Here is a 20478-nt window from a genome sequence, read left to right on the forward strand (position 1 = left end):
CTGCGCCCCGCACGTGGCAGTGTTGACGCATGGAGGGTGATGGCGGCTGCGGTGGCGGTGGCAGTGGCCGTGGCCGTGGCCGTGGCCGTGGCCGTGGCGACGGGGGTCGGCGGCGCAGGCCCGGCCCGGCGCTGGCGCTCCGTGGGGCGCTGATGGCCATCAGTGGCAGCGGGAAGCTCCTGGCGGCGCCGTACAGGGAGCCCGGGTCAGTGTCGGGGCCTGGGGGGACGCAGATCTGAGCAGTAGTTGCCGGCCCGCTGCACCTCCGCTGCAGGGGGTGGCGGGGCCTTCCCCGGTGGCAGCCGGGGGAGGTGGTGGGAGAGTGCAGGGTGTTCCGATGCTGCCGCTCGGGAGAGCCCTGCACGGCCAGGGGCGCTCCTCGGCAGACTTTGCTGTTACTGAAATGCCACTTCTGAGCTTTATAGTCTTGGCGGTTTTCTGGCACGATTGTGCACCCACAGGTGGGTAAATGCTAGTAGCAAATGTGTCGAGTTTGACGAAAGTAACATAGAATCAACTAGGTTGGAAGACACCTTTAAGGTCATCAAGTCCAGCCATTACCCCAGGACCGCCAAGACCACCACTAAACCGTGTCCCTAAGGTCCTCATCTGCAGTTTTTAAACACTTCCAGGGACGGTGATTCCACCACTTTCCTGGAAAGCCTGTTCCAATGCCTGAGCACCCTCCCTCTAAACAGTTTTTCATAATATCCAGCGTAAACCTCTCTAATATGCAGAATACATGGTTACTTTGCCAGCAGTTCAGAATTTCTTTTTGGTATGTGTGTGCAATCCAAGGTTTTAAACTTCTGTTTCTGTAGCTCTTTGGGAGACTGTTGGGCAAAGGTGGTACTTCCGCACGTTGCGGAAATAGGAAAGTAATAATAGTGTGTTACAAAAGAGTTGGCGCTATACATAGTTAATCTCGTGGTTGTTCTAGTTTCAGTGTTTTAGGTCTTTCTTTTTTGTTTGCAGTGATGATGGTCTCTTTGTGTTCGATTGCGTCAGTGCGGAGAAGCCCACCTTAGGAAATCAAGGGTGAGAAAATCTGCTTAGGTAATCTGCTGTTTTCTTATAGGGTGCATCTTCTGAGATTATGTGATCATGATATAATAATAGGATAGATGATAAAAACAGTAAGATGATAGAAGTAATGGTAAAAACAATACGATGACGAAATTATAAGATGAGAAAAATTAATGGCATGACTCCTCTATCAGGTGATGGTGGTTTTGCTAACCCTGGTGGATATATATTATTTTTGTTTGTTTGTTTCTTTTCCATCCCAGAGGAGTGGCTACACCTTTTTCTTGTTTAGAGGAACACTAGTAGTTTAATCAATGATTCTGTGTGGCTCTTCTCACTCAAGATAGCTGTGGAAAAATGCTGCATTTTTTATTATGCCATATATGTTAGAAAAAAAACCACAAACCAGTTACATAACTCATCCTTCAGGTCTGTTCTGTAAGTCACGAGATTTCAAACCCTGGAAAAAGTGTTTTTCCTGGTTTAAGTTCAACCACTGGATGTTGTTTTCCCTCTATCCAATTTCACTGTTTTCTCTGAAATTTGTGTAAAGATCTGATAGCACAAACCCGAGTGTTGGTTTTGTTTCATTGTTTGTATTTTTAGGGAGTGTTGTTTGTTTTTTTAGTAGGTAACGGTACAGACTTAAGTCTTTGTATCAGTTTCCTTTTTCTTGGTTTTTTAACTTGCATTACTGTTGAAGTTGGTCCAACATTTTAACCACAAATAAAACTTTTATAGCTGTACTTTGTTCCTCATGCTCCTTCTTGGTGGTGTGACAGCAACCTTCTCTTAAGGATTTCAGTAACTCTCAGGTTGTGAGCTTTGGTTCTTCTTCTCTCTATTAGGCAGGATGGAAAACAGACAGATAAAGGAACTGATGACATCCTAGCTTTTGCCTTCTCTCCGTCAGGAGATTATTTTGCCTTAACAGATGACAACAAACGACTGATTCTGTTCTGTACGAAGCCTTCTTGGGAATGTGTTAGCATCAGGTAAGGAAGTAGGATGTTGCGTGTCACTTTGTTACAGAGTTATGGCTGGTTAATTTAGAGTTATAAAATAGTAATACTTGTGATGTTGCCATTTATTATCAGGAAGCTTCCTTTTTTTTAAACTTGTACTTGCTCAAACAAATTTAGTGTTTTTTGAGAATTCAGGGGTATCTGTCAGGAAGTGATGCGTGCTATACCCCACACCAAGAATGGGATTGCATATGTTTATGTTGTTGGCCAAAGAAAGGATAGTCTCTTTTCTTATTCGAAAAGACAGTGTTTGCATTTTAAGACCTGAAACTTTACATAAGCCTCGTGAACATTAGGGTGGGCCTGTAAGAGTGACTGACAAGTTTAATGAGTGCACTGTCCATTTCTGTTGATTTGGAGGAAGAAATATTTTGGGGAGTTTGAGAAATCTTTAGAGATGCTTGCAATTGTTGTCCTTGTCTTCTTTGAAGACGGTCTGTAGCTGTCCACTAGAGGTCCTCCGGTTTCAAGTTTTCTTCTGCTGCTTGTGACAATTGTCTTTAAAGAGGACCATGAAGGACTTCCTGAGAAAGTGCCTCAGCATATGATGTCTCTGTTTCTGGTGAACTCTTAACAACTGTGAGGCCCTGGTTGTGAAAGAAAACGGAGTCTCTGTCAGCTTGGCTGTGTGTGGGGTATATGATGGACCTTTGGTGGGTTAACCGATGTTGCAGTGAGTAAATAATCACTGACAAAACCAGAGAGGGCAAATTTCTGTTCATTCTGCTTACTGTTTTCACTGCTGCTCTGCCTCGTATGTCTTGCTAATAGTACACCATTGGATATTTGCTTGATATTTCAGTTTTCTGGTGAAAGATCAATCAGGAAAACAGCTGCATTTTTTGTGAATATCATTACCTCCTGTTAGGAAACTGGGAATACAGGCAAAAAAGTCTATGCATTGAAAAAAAGAATTACAAAGTTGAGCTATGTAACTTGCATTGGTGTTTTGTGGCAAGTTGTATAAAGGTTTCCATGTGGTGCTTTTGGAGTCAGCTTGTTTCAGACGAGGAACTTTAGAATCTTTGTGTTTAATATTAGAGGCAGTACAAGGAACTTGGTGCAAGACTTTTTCTTGCTGGCAGGGTAACCTGTTTTAAAACTGTGCTGCCTGAGCCTGGAAGGTGTCAGTAGGCATTCTTGTCCTATATGTTTTCTCCTTGGCCCTTTATAAACAGTCACTAAAAGCTATTACAATTCTGTCTTCCTACCTGAAGTACAGTGTATTGTTCTGTTGCCTCCATGCGGTCACCAAATTTCACAGTAGGTGAATAGAAATGTTCATTCCTTATGATTCCTGGTGTCCGCAGTCCTGTGTTAACACATAAAGACATAGAGGGGTTTGGAAAAGAGGTGTTATGGAAAGCAAAAAAATAACAATACTAACAGTAGCTGTTAAGTGGCAGAAACATTCTTCAGACTAAGTGATTAAACCTTTTTTAAAACTTGTTTTCTAACATACGTGGTTCTTACATTTATCTGAAAAGTTGTAAGAAAACTGTTACCTGGAACTATAAGATACTGGCAGGTGATGAGGGGAAGTTAGTGTTCAAGTTCAGGGCTTTGCCTAGACAAGGTATCCTGAGACTGTGGCTCAGTGACTGGATGCAAGGAGGAAGAACCTGTGAGGCTCATAAAGGAAAGCTTCCTTTTATAGTAAAAATTGTCAACTGGAGAAATAGTTTCAGCACAGTTTCTAGACGTCTTGCTGCAAAGGACTTACTAGGAGAACTGCTACATTGTCTTCTATTTTCTGCATGTTTAACTTTTATTTTTATTGTGGAGAGTGCAAGAAAGTCTACCAGCTTTCTGTAGAGTACTGGCAGGCTGCCTAGACAAAATGCTTAGTTGAGAAAGTACCTAAACAAAGTGCAGGCATGCAGTTTCAATGGTCTCTCTCTTTTTATTCCCACCCCTTTGGTATTTGCTAGTACATAGTTTAGTCATGTATAGGTCTCAAAAGGGCTGTTTTGGCCCATACCCTCCCTTAACATTATTCTCATTGCTGCCATTTCAAGAATGTTGCATTTGAGAGCTTTTTATCTCTTAATCTATTTAACTGGGTCTGAATCCAGACTTGCTGTAGGTGTCATCCAGAGCTGTTCAAACTGTGCTGTTTTTCTTTCAGGTGCGTGACCAGGAGATGCACTTCCCTGGTTATTACAGCTGCAGAGGATAAGATTCTGGTTGCGGACAAGTCTGGTGATGTCTATTCTTACTCAATAACAGAACCCCAAGCAGATGGAAAACTTGAGCTGGGTCACTTGTCTCTGCTACTGGATGTTGTAAGTATGTGTGTCTGTGTAGTTAGTGTACAATTCTTCATTCTTGCTTGTGTTCGGATCTTTCACTGTTGCTCTTGTCCCAAATTTGGGAGCTCTTTTTTATATAAGTGAAGTGTGTGGTTTGTATTTCTTCATACTGAGTTTGTGTCTGCAGAGTTTGGTAAGGAAACAGGCTTACCAAAGGGTTATGTATTCTTGGAGTGTGAGTGTTCAAAAAGTCTTCATGGTGCAGTCACAGAAGACTTGGTGATGGGAATATATGGGTATATGGAAATTCACACAGTCTGTCATGTTGGTTGAGCTCTTCAATGTGGTAAATTTGTTTCTTTTTAAGATCTAGTGGGACTTCCACCTGTACTGTTGCAGCTTAGTGTCTTTCACTGGACATTGTAGTCAGTGTCACTTGTCTTAATAAATGAGAAAGTCACTATCATAGTATTTGTACTTCCATTGTCGGTACAAAAGCATGGCTTAAGGTTTGCACCTGCCATTCAGAGTCAGAAGAAACAGATAGTTTATTGTGTATCGTTTTTTCTTCTGGTTAGGAAGAATTATATTAAAACAAGCATTGAACTACTGGGCACCAAATCTCTCCTTCCCTTCACCAACAGGCGCTGAGTCCTGATGACCGATACATCTTAACTGCAGACAGAGATGAGAAGATCAGAATCAGCTTGGCAAAGGCTCCTTATTATATTGTATCGTTCTGTCTGGGGCACAGAGAGTAAGTTCCTTGTGTGCAAAGGTTACTGCATGCAGCTCTTCACTGTGTGTCAGTTGGTGAAATTATTGTCTTGTCAGATCATATTAAACAATAGCTAGATCTGAGTTAGAATTATGGAATGGTTTGCATTGGAAGGGACCTTTAATGGTCATCAACCAGCCATGCTGCAATGAGCAGGGACATCTTGAGCTAGATCAGATTGCTCAGAACCACATCCAGCCTGGCTTTGAATGTTTCCAGGAATGGGGCATGTGCCACCTTTCTGGGCAATCTTCCAGTGTTTCACCACTTTTATTATAAAAAATGTCTTCCTTTTATCTAGTCTGAATCTGCTCAAACAGGTCCATGTCTTGTGTTAAGGACTCTAGAGCTGGATACAGTAATCCAGGTGGGGATTACAGTATCCAGTAATCTACTGTACTGGGAATTACTGTATCCAGTAATCTCTACTCAGCAGAGCAGGTGGGCAGATATCTCCCTTGACCTGCTGGCCATAAGAGACTCCAGAGCCTGGAGATTGTTAGTTCAGGATAAAGCCTACCTTCAGTCTTAGGAAGGGAAATCTTAGGAAGTATTTGTGGTTTGAACAGACACTAATAGCATCTCAATGCTGAGGTCAGACTTGGAGGTTCTGTGGTAATACAATAAAACCACATCTGTATCGATAGAAAAGGCAGAGCACTCTTTCAGCCTGGACATGAGACTGCAGGGAGCTAGAGGCTGCAGAATGGTCCCATAAAGTAGATTCAAGGAATCGTGCTTTTTAATGTGGTGTTTTTTATGAGATTGGTTCTATTGCTATGGGCAAAAACTCAAAGCCAAGTAGAAGGATTTGTGGAAGATGGATCATAGGGATAGCCCTGTAGAAATATGATGTGCTGCTGTGTTGCCAGTTCTAATAAAATGCATGGTTCACTCTGTATAAAGTGGGAAGGATGATCTTTCTTCTCCATCTTCAAGTGAAGGTCCTTCCATTAGGCACGACCCTGCACAGGGTGGAGAATGTACCTAATTCTGCTTGTGGAGCTGCTGAGTTACTTGGGGATAAAAACACTCTCCTAGGCACATTTTTACATAAGATGATTCAACATGGTGCAGTCCACTCACTGTATCGGAAACAGGAGTGGAAGAAAGCCAGTGTGACTGGGGAGCTTGAGATATGGGTAGCAACCTATCTAAACTTGCCCACCAAGATGTTTTAATAAAGCATTTAGGATACAGATTAATTTGGAGTGTCAGTCTGATTTTAATAAGATCATTTTGTAGTCTAACCTGTAGAACTGGCATAGTATAAAAGCAAGAGACTAATGTTAAAGACCTAAATAGTCTTTGATCAAGTCAGTTTTGTATGGATCATCATTGTGTTTTAAAAGAATCCGTTGTATTTTAAAAGCCAACATGATGCTGGGTTACATCATCAGCAGAGATAAAGATGTCATTATCTCACTCAGCATTTGTCAGGCTTCATCTGGAATACTGTGTCCAGTTTTGGTCCCCACTTGGACCCTGCTTTGGACAGGCTGGAGAGGGTCCAGAGAAGGGCTACAAAGATGATTAAAGGACTGGGAAGCCTGCATATGAGGAAAGTCTGAGAGAACTGGATTTGTTCAGCCTTGCGAAAAGAAGGCTCAGGGGGAGACCTTACCACTATGTTCCAGTACTTAAAGGGTTTCTACAAAGAAGATGGAGACTCCTTTTTTACAAGTATTCACATAGAAAAGAGAAAGGGGAACATGCTACCCAAGTAAATCTGTTTCCAGTCACTTTTTTTTGGTCTAAATGTCAATGTTCTCAGGCGGGAGGAGGTCAGGTGAATTCCTTGAGGGCAGGTGGGGAAATACTTCTTTCTATTAAGTAGAAAGTCAGTAGAATGTGTAGTATATATACATTGTATTAAGTACTGTAGACACAATTTTTCTTCCTCCTCGTTAGCTTGATGTGGAGAATCTGTTTATTATAAGGTTCTCTTTGAAATTGATGTTGTCATTTATTGTGTGTGTTTGAAGACCAGAGTATCATGCAAGAGATTTCAGCTTTTGACTGCTTTCCCTTTAGGTTTGTAAGCAAAATATTTGTAATACCCAACTATCCTGATCTGCTGTTGTCAGCTTCTGGGGTATGTATGGCAATTTCTTCAAAAAAGTATTTTTCTTTTAAGTTTAGACTTTAAAACCATAGTTTGCTTGTGTTTCCCCTAGTTCCTTGGGATACTTGGAATAATTTCCGTGATTTACAGCATGACCTCTCTCCTCTCCTTTTCTCAGCTTTCTGTTCAGTGTTAACCATTCTATTGGTAGGTAATATAAGAGCCATTTACTGTGCTTATAGCAAGGCTACCTTCATAAGATCTCTGGAATGGAGAAATCACAAAGTCTTCAGTGTTTCTTCATCATTAATTCTTGCTTTGAAGCACAAACTTTAATCATTGGACTATTAAAGAACTTTGAAGTGAATAGGTATTACACCAGCCTGCCATGATTGAGTGTCTTGAGAATGAATGGCCTTAGATTTTTTAGAGCTTTTAAGATGCTAAAGTTGTTCCCTTTAAACTCTCCCACTTGCTTTCCTTTGTGGAACTTGCTTCAAATTATGTTCTTGCCTGTATGTCCTCATAATGCATCCATGTTGTGTAGGGATTGTAGTGCTGTGCTACACAATGCTTGGATGAGGACTGAAGAAGGGTTTCCTGCCCTTCCTCCCTCTCCCCAGCTCTTAAATTGATGGCATTCTGCTGTTATGCCAGACCTGTACAGAGTGAGTAGATGGAGTTGGTCTAAAAGAAGGGAAACAATGTGCTTTGTTTTCCCAGACTACCAAAACTGCATAGGAAACAATGTTTTTGTGAAGATGTGAATGTTGTAGTAATTCTTAGCATTTGGCTTCAGCTGCTGCTCTTGCTACCCTATGGCTCTTGTCTCTCGTTCTTCTAATTCTGTGATAATTCTTTAAACAACTCTGGCATTAGTGCTGTCTATGGCTGTATTTATTCTTAGCAAATGCTCTTTGAGGACTGTTTTTCCAGAGAGGTGGTTAGCTTCTTTCTGGCAGATTACTAAATCAAATGAGAATCCGGGTGATAACAAGAGTAAGGGCAGAGAAGGGCAACCTGGAAGAATTGCTATTAAAATGCTGAGCACATGTATTTCTTTGCTATTTGAGACAGATTTAAAATGCACTCCTCCAGCTGTGCAATTTCCACTTCAAAAGGAGAATTAAAGTTAGCATGATTGAATAATTTAGAATAGAGGGGGATAATTATGTTAATTAAAATGCTTTATTTGCAATTTGAGGTCTTAATGTGGGATGCTCTTCAGGGAAATAGGATGTAGCTGAAGGCCATGAGCGGCCTCTCTTTGCCTGAGGTGATGTTAGTAATATGCTTGTGTCCCCTTCCATCTGCCCAGGATTCAACTCTGAGACTCTGGGAATACAAAAGTGGTGAAGAAGTGTATTGCTGTCATCTAAGTAGCATCTGTGGGACTGAGGCAACCAAAACTGACCAGGTATGCCCTGCTATCCTCGTGATTTATATGACTCCTAAATGCGTTTGTTGCATTTTGTTAGGAGTGCCTCTTTTCTGGTGGTAGGTTTGGGAGACAAAGCACTGGGCTTATTCCTTTGGGTTGTTCTGAAGCTGGATGGTGCCCAAAATTAATATGAGCTCTACATGAAAACTGAGCACCCTCTCTTCTTAGTTCTTCTCAGCTTGCAGCCTGTGCATGAGTGGTATCATACAGCCTTTGGGGTGCTACTGTGATTTGGGATGCTAATCTAATGTGAGCAGTGGTTCTGGTAGTACTCGATCTTTGGTTTTGTTCTTTCTTGTCACATGAACTGGCATACAACCCTATTAGCAGTGAAACAGCATTCATTCTTGTCCCTAGGACCAAACCCCTAGGGACAGACCTGACAATTCCAGCATTTTTTTTTCTGTGCAGAAGACATCAGCAAGTTGCTCTTTGTGTGGGAGTAATAATGTGCAGCTTTTGTCTGTACATAAGCCTGGAAAGGCAGCTGCTACTTATGTCACAGCATTCAAAATGGGAATCTTCTTTGAGGCCTAGAGTTCCTGTTAGCAGGAACTCAAGTTAGTATCTATATGGACAATTTAACCTGCTCCTGAACTTGAAAGTATATTTTAAAGCACACCTCTTTTATGAGAGGTCTCTGTCTCAGATGTGCTTTAAAGCATATTGGCTTGAGTCTGGTGCTTTAAATCTTTGAAGTAGGTACTGCTCATGTTTTTCACAAGCCAAAAACGGGGTGTACCAAATTAGGAGACAAGCCCATATAGCTGGTATCCTCTTACGTTCTGGGTGTAGGAGGATTTGAATGGAGATGGGAGTATGAAGATTGAGGCAAACCTACAAAATTACTTCTGGAAATAAGCAGCTTGGGGAGTTTCAAAGCCAAAGTGTTTTATCTTTGTGTTCAAAAGTAGCTAATGACACTGCTTTGTTGAAACAACGTGGTTTGATAGCCGCTAAATCCATGTCTGAAGTAATGTTGCAAGGCATTTCTGTTGGAGGGAAAAATGGTTTTATGTTAAAATACTTTGACTTCTACCTTTCCTGGATCATCAAGGACTAGTAAGGATATAGCTGTGAAATGGGGAATCCTAGTATTAATTTTAAAAATGCTACGTGTTGCTTACACTAGCTTAGCATTTAGTAAGATAGTAAATTAAGTGCTTGATCTCACACTGAATCCTAATTCCATTGTTTACAAGTTTGTAAAAATAATATTAAACTATATAATAAACCTCAAATGTAACACTGGATAAACAGAGGTTAGAGGAAAAAAAAAACTTTGTTGCTGCAAGCAGGAATTGATTTAAAAATAATCTCCACCTCTCTAAGAATGTTCTTGAAGACTTCTGAATGTAGTTTAATAATACTTGCCTTGTCTCTTAACACACTTGATAAGGTGCCTTCCATAGGATACTCTTTATGATGGAGTCTCTCATAGAAATTTGGAGTGCTTTTTGACTGTTAGAAGAGTCGCTGTTTAGCATCTTTACCTTGGTGTGAGTAAGCAATGACAGAAGGGGAAAAGCCACAACTATGGGTTAATAAATATAACACAGCGGTTAATAAACTGTATTCCTGCAGTGTTTTGCAGTTCTTCTATCCACTGCCATATGCCTCTCCTAACAGTGGTCTTGGAAGCCTCAGGCTTGCCTGTTGCTTTAATCTACAAAATTCTGCTAATTGCCTACTCTTACAAGCATTCCAAAATCTGCCTCTGATGACACTAAATTTGCATGATGCTTGAGCAGTGCAGGAGACTCAGTTGGCCTCTAGAATTCATACATACCTGGGACAGTGATCAGGCATCATGTCTCAGCAATTACAGGTAAATAAATGACAGATTTAAACCTTAATGTAGTGCATTGCCACCTTTGAGTTGTATCGCTACACAGCTATGAATGTGTATTTCCCTATGATCAACAGGACCAAAGGGGAAACACTTGTGTTTTGCTGGCATCATAGTTCTAGAAATGCCAGAGATGACGTCTCTTGGTAGTATTCAGTTGTGCTACGCATCCAGGTGTATCAAAGATCATCTTCACAACCTAGAGTGACATTTTTAGACTGAATTTAAGTGAACAGTCTCTTTGAGTCAGCGCTTTTTAGGTTGTAATTAGCATGCTGTCTGCAAATGACTGGCAACCAGAGATGAGATGGGGATTTAAGGGTTTTGTTTCTTTTATTTTGCTTTGCATTTCATTTTTACCATTGATAACTGCTGTGAATGCAGTGAAGCTTGAAACAACTTGAAGCACAATGATAATGGAATCACCAGCAATGGTGTGTCATGTGAGCACATAAATGTGGGTTATTTTGCTTGGCAGATGATGAATATATGTCTGTTTGGGGAACATAGGAGTATTTTTGAGCAGTGTAGCAGTGGTTTCAGTTGATGGATTGCAGATCCTCGGTTCATTTTTCCACTAGAATGGGAGTAATTCTCTAAATCCATAGTGCTATATTTTTCCCACTTCGGAGCTTTCACCTCATGCAGTCCTCTTGACAGAAGAAGTTTGTTTAAAGTCCAAAACATGAATTGCAGAATCCAGTAGTCCAGTACATTAATTTTTCATAGGGTCACCCCTTCTCACAGTTGATACCAGAAGTTAATTTTAATGTGTTGGCAGGCTGATAAGTGTCATATAAATGCTGAATAAGTTCAGAGAGTATCAAGTGAGCTGTTTATCTGTTTATCACAGACAGCTCTTATATCTTTTCTTGAACCTAACTGATTTCATAGGCTTGTCCTTGAACAAGATACTGCTCTGGGGCTTGCATTCACTGTGCTTATAGTTGACTTACCCACACATGGAAAGGAAAGAGCTTGCAAAGAAAATGCCTTTTCTTGTCTCTGTCCAGCTGTGAATAGCACTTGGTTCAAATCAAAAAAGCTTCCTTCTCTCTCCCCCAGTGAGGGTGGAGGAGAGCTGCTGTGTACCTCAAGTTCACAGAACCCTTTGTCTCTCTGACAAAGCACTCAGCTGTGTAGGTGGGCTGTTCCCATCACTGAATTTACCCTGCGTGTTTGTCATGACACAGACAGAGGTAGAGCTTTGTTATGAGAAATAATTGCCTCAGGTTTGAGGTTTATATATATTTATCTTGGTTTGTTCCCTTAAATGCCTAAAGAACCCACTGGTCATTTACAGTAAGAGCTATAACTTCTCATAAAGCTGTGGTGTAAATGGCTTCATAGTGCAGTAGCTACATTTAGATCTACAGAAAGCCTTTCTGATTCAGCCCACTTATCTTACCTGGCATTTGGAACTGTAATCAATTTTTTTTATGTCCATGTGAAACAGGGGTCCTGGGTCCTTATGCTAAGTATGGATTAACAGCTTACTATTTCTGCAGCGTAGCAAGAGATTAGACCCATGTGTTTCCCAAGAGCTCTGAAACATCACCCTTTTAATAAGGTTTTTCATAAAGGGCTCCTCTTCTGTCCAAACAGGCAGTCAAGTGTGTGAGTGAAAAGTGTGTGCATGCTGCTGTTCTTGCTTAAGATAGTATGACACAATGGATTTTATTTTTTTTTCTCATGGTATGATATAAATATAGATGAAAATTAGGGTTCCACAGTGCATATTTATAGTTACACAGCTATATTTATACCATTAATTAGCTTTTCTGCAGTTGGTTTATCTTTTAGTAGTATTGTGTACTGTTGACAAAATAGCTTCTGGTATTAAACTTGCTGACTTTAATTTTGGGAGCTGTACAGCTTGTTTTGCTTTCCTACATTGATTGCAACATTCCAAAACAAACAGCCTAACAATGCCTCTATGTCAGCTGGCAGCTCAGAGGATAAAATCCCATGTTTATTCCCAAACTCAACTTACGCAGATGAAACAGAAGTTCTGTTCTGTATAGTGACCAGTGTCACAATAGGGAAAAAGGTGAGGGGTCAAGAGAGGGACTTGAGGATGCATCTGAATTCTGCCAGCAGAGCATCAAGATCATGTATTTTCCCTGCCCTATAGGGAATGGCTAACTATGTCTCTAGTGGGATGATTATGCTAATCAGAAGCGCTGGCTATTGCTGCTTCTAAAATATACTTGGGAAGCAGCCTTTTGCCTTTGCAGTTTTGTCTTTCACATTATATAACAGACGCTTTTGTAAAAGCACCCTAGGGCATCTTCTTGCAGTTTCCCTGCTCCTCTGAAGTTCTTCCCACTCAAGGAGCCTCAAATCAGTTACGGAATATTTCAAGTAGGATGGTTTGTGCTGCAAAGATTTTTCTCTAATTCTCTTCCAGACAGATAAAACAAGGTATCTTCTAAATTGGGAGCGTGGTGCCAGTATTTTTTTATTCTTGTTGTGGGGGGGATTTTTTTGTGTTTTTTTTAAATTATTTTTTAATTTTTTTTATGAGGAAAATGGCCTCTGGCAGTCTTGTCTTGTTCTTCAGAACATGTTTTCTGTTAAGTGGTGTGGCTTCTCCCAGACACATGTTGAAAAAGGAGACAATGCAGCAAGGATATTAGCTATGCATCACTATCTCCTTTTTTTAAAGCAGCTAATGGCTATGTTTATAATCTCTAAGTTGTTAGTATGATATCCTGGCTGAGCAGGCTTAATATTGATGGTTTGCCATTAGCATTGCAGGAGAGGATGTTTGAGGGTGGCATACTTTTCGTTCAACTTTTAGCTTGTCTATTAGGAGTACTTACTAAAACCTTTACATTTGACCTCTGTTTGGATGGCTGTGAAGGGACAAGTATGGAAAACTTAATAAAACAGCAAACATTGGTACAAAAATATACTTGACTGTAGTTTAAAGGTAATTATGTTGGTTTACTTGCTGTAAATTAATACATCTGCTAAATTTTAAAGGGCAAGACATGAAATGGAATGTGAATTTTCTGCCCATAAATGGCCTTAACTTACAAGGATGTTTCTTTTTCTTTTCCTAATAGAAATACACTGTGTCAAGAATAACCTACTGCTGTCAAGGTGGCTTTGTTGCTGTTCTATTAGACTGGTAAGAATAAACGAAATAGTGGGTCAAATTGTTGCAGCTTCTTGCAAAGGCAAGAGCAGCTTTCCCTGTTGGCTGCTCTAACTCTCCCCTAGCCTGCAGTATTTGGTACTGTGGATCTTCAGGCATCCCAGGCGTGTCTCCGAGTCCTCATTGTATCTGGTCTGAGTTCAGAGGTGAGTGCAAGGGTTACCCAGCTTAGTTGAATTTTGCAGACTTTGTGATGCCTTTCCTTCAAAGAAGAAATGCAAGGCTAGGATGCATGTGAGCCCTGGTTTGTGCTAAGGATGTCTCCCTATGTTTCTGTGCTCGACCCATGCGTTTTGTGTCCTGTATTTTTTTCAGAGTGCTGTGGTGATGCAGTGGCCAAAATTCTCCTACTGTATTCTGCTCCCATAAATGGGTTTGGCCATTCTGTTTAAAACCTCAATGTTGCTTTAGTTTAAAACTGGGGGGGGACATCTGCACTGACTTTTGGGTTCAAATGTATGTGTTATATAAGAAGAGAGTGCTCAGGAGCTGAAGGGTTTAAGCTGGCAGGGAAATGTCTTGCAGGGATGAACAAGCCCTTTTCCCCTCTCCACAGCACCTTAAGCCTGCCAGGGAAGCTGTTCTTCCTGACAAAGCTTGCCAACAGGAAAGGGAGCAATTGCCAGAGTTGCTTGTACAATGAAATTGGCAAGCTGTCCCCTCACTGGATTTGCTCTTTGCTAGAGCGAGGAGCTTAAGTTGCTTCCCTTCTCCATGGGCATACAAACTGGCCCTGGAAGGGGAAACCATGTCAGCTGAGGTCTGTGCCAATGTCACTTAGCCCAGGGGCCTCAGGTTTTTATTTCCAGCTTCATGGCCCAGCATTTCTAAACAGTGCTGTCATGTGGACCAGGTAAAACACATGGGAGAGGGCTGAGCTGTTCTGCCTTGGCACACTGGGGGCCTGTCTGAGGGAGACAGGAAACTGTACATAGGGGCTGTGTCTGCTAGAGGAATGAGTGCTGAGGGGAGAGGTAGAGATGAGTGCATGGCTGTTCTTCAGCCATGTCAAGGTTTCCTGTCCCTCTCTTTCTCTCCTCCCTTCCCGGGCATGCAGTTCCTTTTCTTTTCCTTTGTTATGGCTAGTGCTGAGCTACATATTCTTTCAAGTAGGCCTCATCTGTAGACCGCTGTGCCCATGATGCAGCACTCCTCATAAAAACCCTTAGTAAACCGTATGAAATTCCCTGTACTACTTTTTTTTTTCTCTCTAAGAAAAAACAGTTGACTGCTTTTCATTCGTATAATGCTTGAAAATACATTTGATGTGTTAGGTATTTACAGCTTCTGCTTAAAATATGTAAGCAAACTGCACTTGAAGTGCTTGGATATTTTTTGCAATTCCTAATGGCCTTGCTTCAGCTCTGTTTGGAATTAGAGTGGGTGTTTGTAGTTTGCTGTACAAGTAAGGGCTGTAGGTGGATTCAGTAATAATCGTAATTAAGTTTTTCCTTTCAAAAGTATTCCCACAGTCTACGTCTTCCAGCTTGATGCCGTTGCCAGGCAGCTAGTTTACAAGCAGCAAATTTCTTTGAAGCAGAAAGGTTGGGACATTGCATTTGATGAAACAGGAGAACTATGGATGTTGCAGGAAGACAGTGAAGCTCCTCTTCAATTGTACAGACCATGTGATGGACAGTGGAAGGTGGATACACTTCTTTTTTATGCTAACATCCTGAATGTTTTGTGTTGTCTCGAGGCCATAACAAAAATGGAATAAACTATGTTCTGTGAAAGCTAAGTGGCACACTTCTCTATGTCTCGAGATGGAGTAAAAGTCATAGATACCCGTCTCGTACTACTTCTCTTCTGCATATAATGCAAAGCTGCTGAGGACTTGTTACAAATACTAGTCTCTTCTCTGGTAAAGCTAACATCTGGTGTAGCAGGATCAAGTAGAGCAGTTGTCAGCCACTGTACTCCGCACTTTCAACCATTACTTGTGCTTTCTGTGTGCTACACCTGCATATTAAAAGAAAACCCCACAAAACCCAAAATCCCTTTTTGGTTTGCTTAGGAATGCTTTCCACACAGCATTCCCTATGCCTGCCTTTGGGGACAAGGCATTCTGGGACCATTAAGGGGATTCCTTTTTCACTGAGAACAGGGAGTCAGAATTGAGGGATGTGCAGTCAAGTTCTCTGTAATAGCCTATTCAACAACTGGAAGCTCATTTTTTAGCTTTGTAAGTCCCTAGGTAATTATGGTATAGTCGTGAAGTGGTTTCAGATGAACCTCCTAAGTATGTTTTTTTGACCATTATGTGTTCCTTGTGGTATTCCTTTTCCTCACAGAGTAGTAAATGGGAATCCATTTTCTTTTCCTTCAAGCTGCAAAGCTTCCTCAGCAGAACACATGTTCTCAGACTGGGACTTTCTGTTGCAGTCCTTAAAAAAAAGGAGCCCAAAAGAGATCTTGGAGGGTTTACACTTGCTTTCCTTTTCATTTTAATCCTCTGAGAGCTGCATTTTTAGTGTGTTGTGAAACGAGATTGCATGGTACTTTGGGAATAATAAACAGTGCCCCTTCTTTTCCCAGGCTGTAACTGATGACAAGGGATTACAGAAGATGACAAAATACGTTAAAGACAACTGGGCAGTGTTTGAAGGTGAGAAATTTGGCCTAAAGGCCCAGGAAATGCAATTTTTACAGATAAGCATAAAATCTAGGAGCAAGATGAGAGTTCAGTTCAGGTCAGTTCAGGTGGCTGTTGAAGTCAGTCAGTTTTCTGAGTTTCAAGGTCTGTCTGGTATGGAGGTTAGTGCAGATCATGAAGTGTGTTAAGGTTACTGTTATCAAAGATGATATAGGTATTTAGATCTGAACTGTAGCATTATAACTGTTTTGCAAAGAGAACTTATCACAGGGATGTATGTAAACACCGTATGACAGAGCAGCTGGAGTCTTACTGCTATAATATCAAATATTGTTGTTTGTCATCTTGTCCTTACCTGGCAAGACTCTTTATCAGAAGTACAGGGGAGATAGTAAGAATGGAATAGCCATGGGAGGAGCAGCTTTCCTGTAAAGATGGGCCATTTGGGTCCAACTTGGCAAGGTAGATTATGTGGAACTTGCTGTAGCTGGAGGGTGTGACCCTGGATGCTATCACAGATGAAATTGCTTGGTATCAGGGTTCATTCATTTTGTTCTTGATTTCTGCCGCACCCCCAGTCTCTGGCAGAAAAATACGAGTTCAGAAGCAGCCTATGGTTCTAGGGGTTTTTGTATTAAAAAAAAACAAACAAAACAACACCTAACTTTATTTAGAAGCTGAAATTATGGCAGTGGTGGCTGCAGGGTAGAGAAAGGTTGCAGCATGTGCTAGTGGATATCTCATTATGTGTTGAGAGTTAATTAATTGAAATTTCTTTCCTGTACCTTGCTAGGACACTAGGAGCCTTCCTTAAAAAAGGTCTTTTCTTTCTGGTCACATGTAAAGATAGAAGAGTTGCAGGAATTTGCAGTCTAATGTAAAGGCTCCTTAATATTTAGTATTGGATGGCTTAGGGGGTAGCTATCATTAAGTTGTCATTAAGTTGGTATAGCCTTTGGAATATAAGAGGAAGTCAGGTATTGCTTTGGAAAGGAGACTGTCTGCATGTAGATGTTGCAGTCATCTTAGTTACAGCCAGGTAGATAATTAGAAGTATAAGGTCTTGAGTGAAAATGAGACCTCATACTTACAACAGAGAAGTAAAAATAGCAGGCAGGGGGGAAAAGGTTCTGAACGTAATGAGGCAGTGTAGCAAATTCCCCTAAAATGTGGTAGCTGGCTATATCTGCAGCTGGGAAAGGGAGACTACTGCTCAGATGACACTGTCTATTATTATTAATTAGTAAGGAGAGGCTCATTTGATGAGCACTTATTCCACTGCATAATTAGTTCTTGAAAAGGTAGCTACTCGTTTTAAAAAGTGATCATTACATGTTTAACCCAGTTTAAATGCCTGCATATAGTCCTTTTATAAACTTGTTTCACCTGATTGCTGATTATGTAGATTTATGACACATAGGTCAGTCTTGAAGTACATATTGAACAGATTGACATTCTCTAATAACTGATGTCAGAAAATGACAGAGCAAGATTTAGTGTAGACTGGTCAAAGAGAGAGTGGCATGGATGTTCAGACTGACAGCACACAATTTATTCCAGGGCCAAAAGCCAACAACTAAATTGGTTACATAAGACCCTCAAAAGTAAAAGCATACCCTTTGCCGTGCTTCAGCAAGGGAAAGTTGTTTTGTTTGTCTACCAAGAAGCAGGGGATGCTGCAGGTACATTACTGTGGAGTAGCACACCAGCTTCAGGACCGAACCCTGGCAAATACTGGATTTCCTTCCATTTATCGTTTAAGATCAAGAACTTTGGGAAGTGGGAAAATGCAGAAATACAGAGAGACCTAGAGGTTGCTGGCTTTTGTCAGATACCATTTAGAAATTTGGACGTAGCCAGCTAGTCCAGTTCTTGGTTCTCTGCAGAAACAATCTGATTGGGGTATTTAAATAGCAGTTAGCTCCGTGTTAAACTTGTTTAAACTTAACAGTGTTGGAGATGGTATGATGAATATTACACTGAATTATGGAAGGTGTAACAAAACTTGGAGTGAGTGCTTAGAAAATGCATATGTGCAGTAGGACATCACTATTTGAAATCTCACTTCTTTGGGTTTCTTTTAAGTTAATATTCATGGAGAGAAGTCTAGGAGAGAAGCACAGTTAGGTAGTGCACACCTTTGCGGTGCTTAGATCTTGGTGAACAGCTCAGTGGGATGTCTAATAAGATGCAACAACAGTTGTTTTAAAAACAGAAGTCGTGAAGTCTGCAGATGTCCTATGTGTAAGGAGAGCTGTGTGCGCTCATTGCATCAATGTCAGGTGCTTGCCTGTGTGTGAATTTTTTAGCCAAAAAGTGAAGGTTAGGTTTGACTGTGTGGATGCTAAACAGAAGCTTATCAGCACAAACCAGGCTTACACAGTGTAAATGCTGGTATTTAAGTAAGTGGATAGGACCACAGTAAATGAGTTGAAATGCCAGTGTCCAGAATTGCAGTACAGGAGGTAGCTGATGAGACAATTAAGGGTATCAACACTTGTCTTGTGTTCTTGCTTTGCCCGATTGTAGGTTTTGTTGGTGCAGAGAGCTACTACAGCAATCTCTACAAGGCTTCATTTGAGGACATGGACACCTACCTACAGAAGCAAGAGGAAAAGTTACAGCAGAAGAAAAAGAAAAGACAGGATCTGCAACATGGTGCAAATGGACAAGCAAAAAAGACGAAGACTGAAGAATCATCGCTATGATACTCTTTGTTGGCTTACAACTTTTGCCATGCTGAAAGGAACTGATCTGACTGTGGACTGTTTTTAAATGTAAGATGAATTATGGAAGAAGACTGGTTTAACCTTTTATTCAGATTTGGGTTTTCAGTTAGCGTGATAGCCCAATATCCTGCTTGCAGCAGATAATGCATTTACGATATGCCTAAGTTTCTAGCAGCATGCAGGTGTTAGCGCTTCACTTCTAGGAATCTCTAATGCATGATATATAAATCCTTGAGCTAGTATTTTCCTTGAAACGGGATTTTCTTTTTGCCTACTGTGTTCAGGCTTTCTTCTTCAGGTGGAATTATGCTGATTAAAGTTGATGTGATTTTTTTTGTTTGCTTTTTCTTTTATGCTATTTAAAAGGCCTGTTAGTTAATGTAACTAACTTGGTGTACTTGGCTATGGGAAAGGGAATGTAGGAAACATTCTTGCTGTATAAGAAAGGTTTTAGCTGAGACATCATCATCGCTGTTTTTACCCTTTGCCTTCTTTTTATATGGTAGGGATTCTGTCTAGCTTCTAATTAATTGCTTTTCACTTGTGGCATATTTCTATAGGAGGAAGTGTGAAAATAGATTTTTATATCCCAGAAAGTAAAATGTGTCCGTCAACTTTGTGTTACTGGAATGTCGTTCTATTGCAATATGATCCTAGTGTGTCTGTGAACATTACTTGAGAGACATGTGAGCAAAATTTGGACTGCATTCTGCTTTTTTTCATGTCGCAATTACCCAAGAAATACATCTTTTTATCGGTAGGAACCTAATCGGATCACTTGTTGCTTCATCACAGGGCAGAAGATACGCATTCATCTACCAGGTGGCATCATGTTTATATGGAATATAATGTACTTAATAAAACCAGGCCTAGGAATCCGTACAATCCATTAAAAGTACTCAGAATTAACCTGTGAACCATGAGTAGTTCTCTGGGTCTCTTTACAGCTGTCCTCTGTGGAGTATCTGGACACTTAAGCATTCTGTACTCAAATTTTAGGTACTCTAGAAGACATTGAGATGTAACTCATTTTGAGAACTTCAGGTGTTCAGCAGTGAAGTGGAACTTGCTGTTTATGTCCACTCAAAATTGCAGTCTTGTCCTTATTGTGTGTCTCAGAGGCGATGAGAATCTTTCTCATGCTGTAGGATGTCGCATGGATTTTCATATTCCTTCTGTTTGAAAGCGCCCCCTTAAGATTAGAGTGTTGAGTGCATTAGTACAGAGCCAGTGCTTCAGCTCCAGGGTGTGATTTAATTAAAGAACTTGCCTCGGCAAAGCTCTCTTTGGACAAAAATTGTGGTGTCAGGAGTGGTATTGTCAGTTTTGGTTCTTAAAGTCCTAATTCTGGCAGGAGCTGCCTTGACAAGAATAAAATGTGAAGTAGTTTCTACTATGTGTATAGTTACATAATGCAAGAATGCAGTGTCATAGCCGCAAAGATTCTGATCTTGTGTAGCAGTTCAGCCCCCTCTGTTCAATATCCACCTATCAGGGATCTGAAGCAACTTGTTCAGATATCACTGAAACAATTGAGTGCTCTTGGATTACACT

General features: G+C 40.8%; 1 protein-coding gene across 1 annotated transcript; it reads left to right on the forward strand.

Annotated features, from left to right (window-relative positions):
- The first annotated feature begins 4 nt into the window (after positions 1-4).
- On the forward strand, positions 5-19841 carry WDR4 (WD repeat domain 4). Its single transcript, XM_005151814.4, has 11 exons — positions 5-205; positions 976-1038; positions 1875-2021; positions 4180-4336; positions 4948-5060; positions 7116-7176; positions 8465-8563; positions 13508-13572; positions 15061-15244; positions 16138-16207; positions 18725-19841. Exons 1-11 carry the CDS (start codon positions 30-32, stop codon positions 18901-18903), a joined length of 1314 nt encoding a protein of 437 aa, XP_005151871.4. The 5' UTR covers positions 5-29; the 3' UTR covers positions 18904-19841.
- The last annotated feature ends 637 nt before the right edge of the window (positions 19842-20478 follow it).

The sequence above is a fragment of the Melopsittacus undulatus genome, chromosome 2, assembly GCF_012275295.1.
Source record: "Melopsittacus undulatus isolate bMelUnd1 chromosome 2, bMelUnd1.mat.Z, whole genome shotgun sequence".
NCBI lineage: Eukaryota > Metazoa > Chordata > Aves > Psittaciformes > Psittaculidae > Melopsittacus > Melopsittacus undulatus.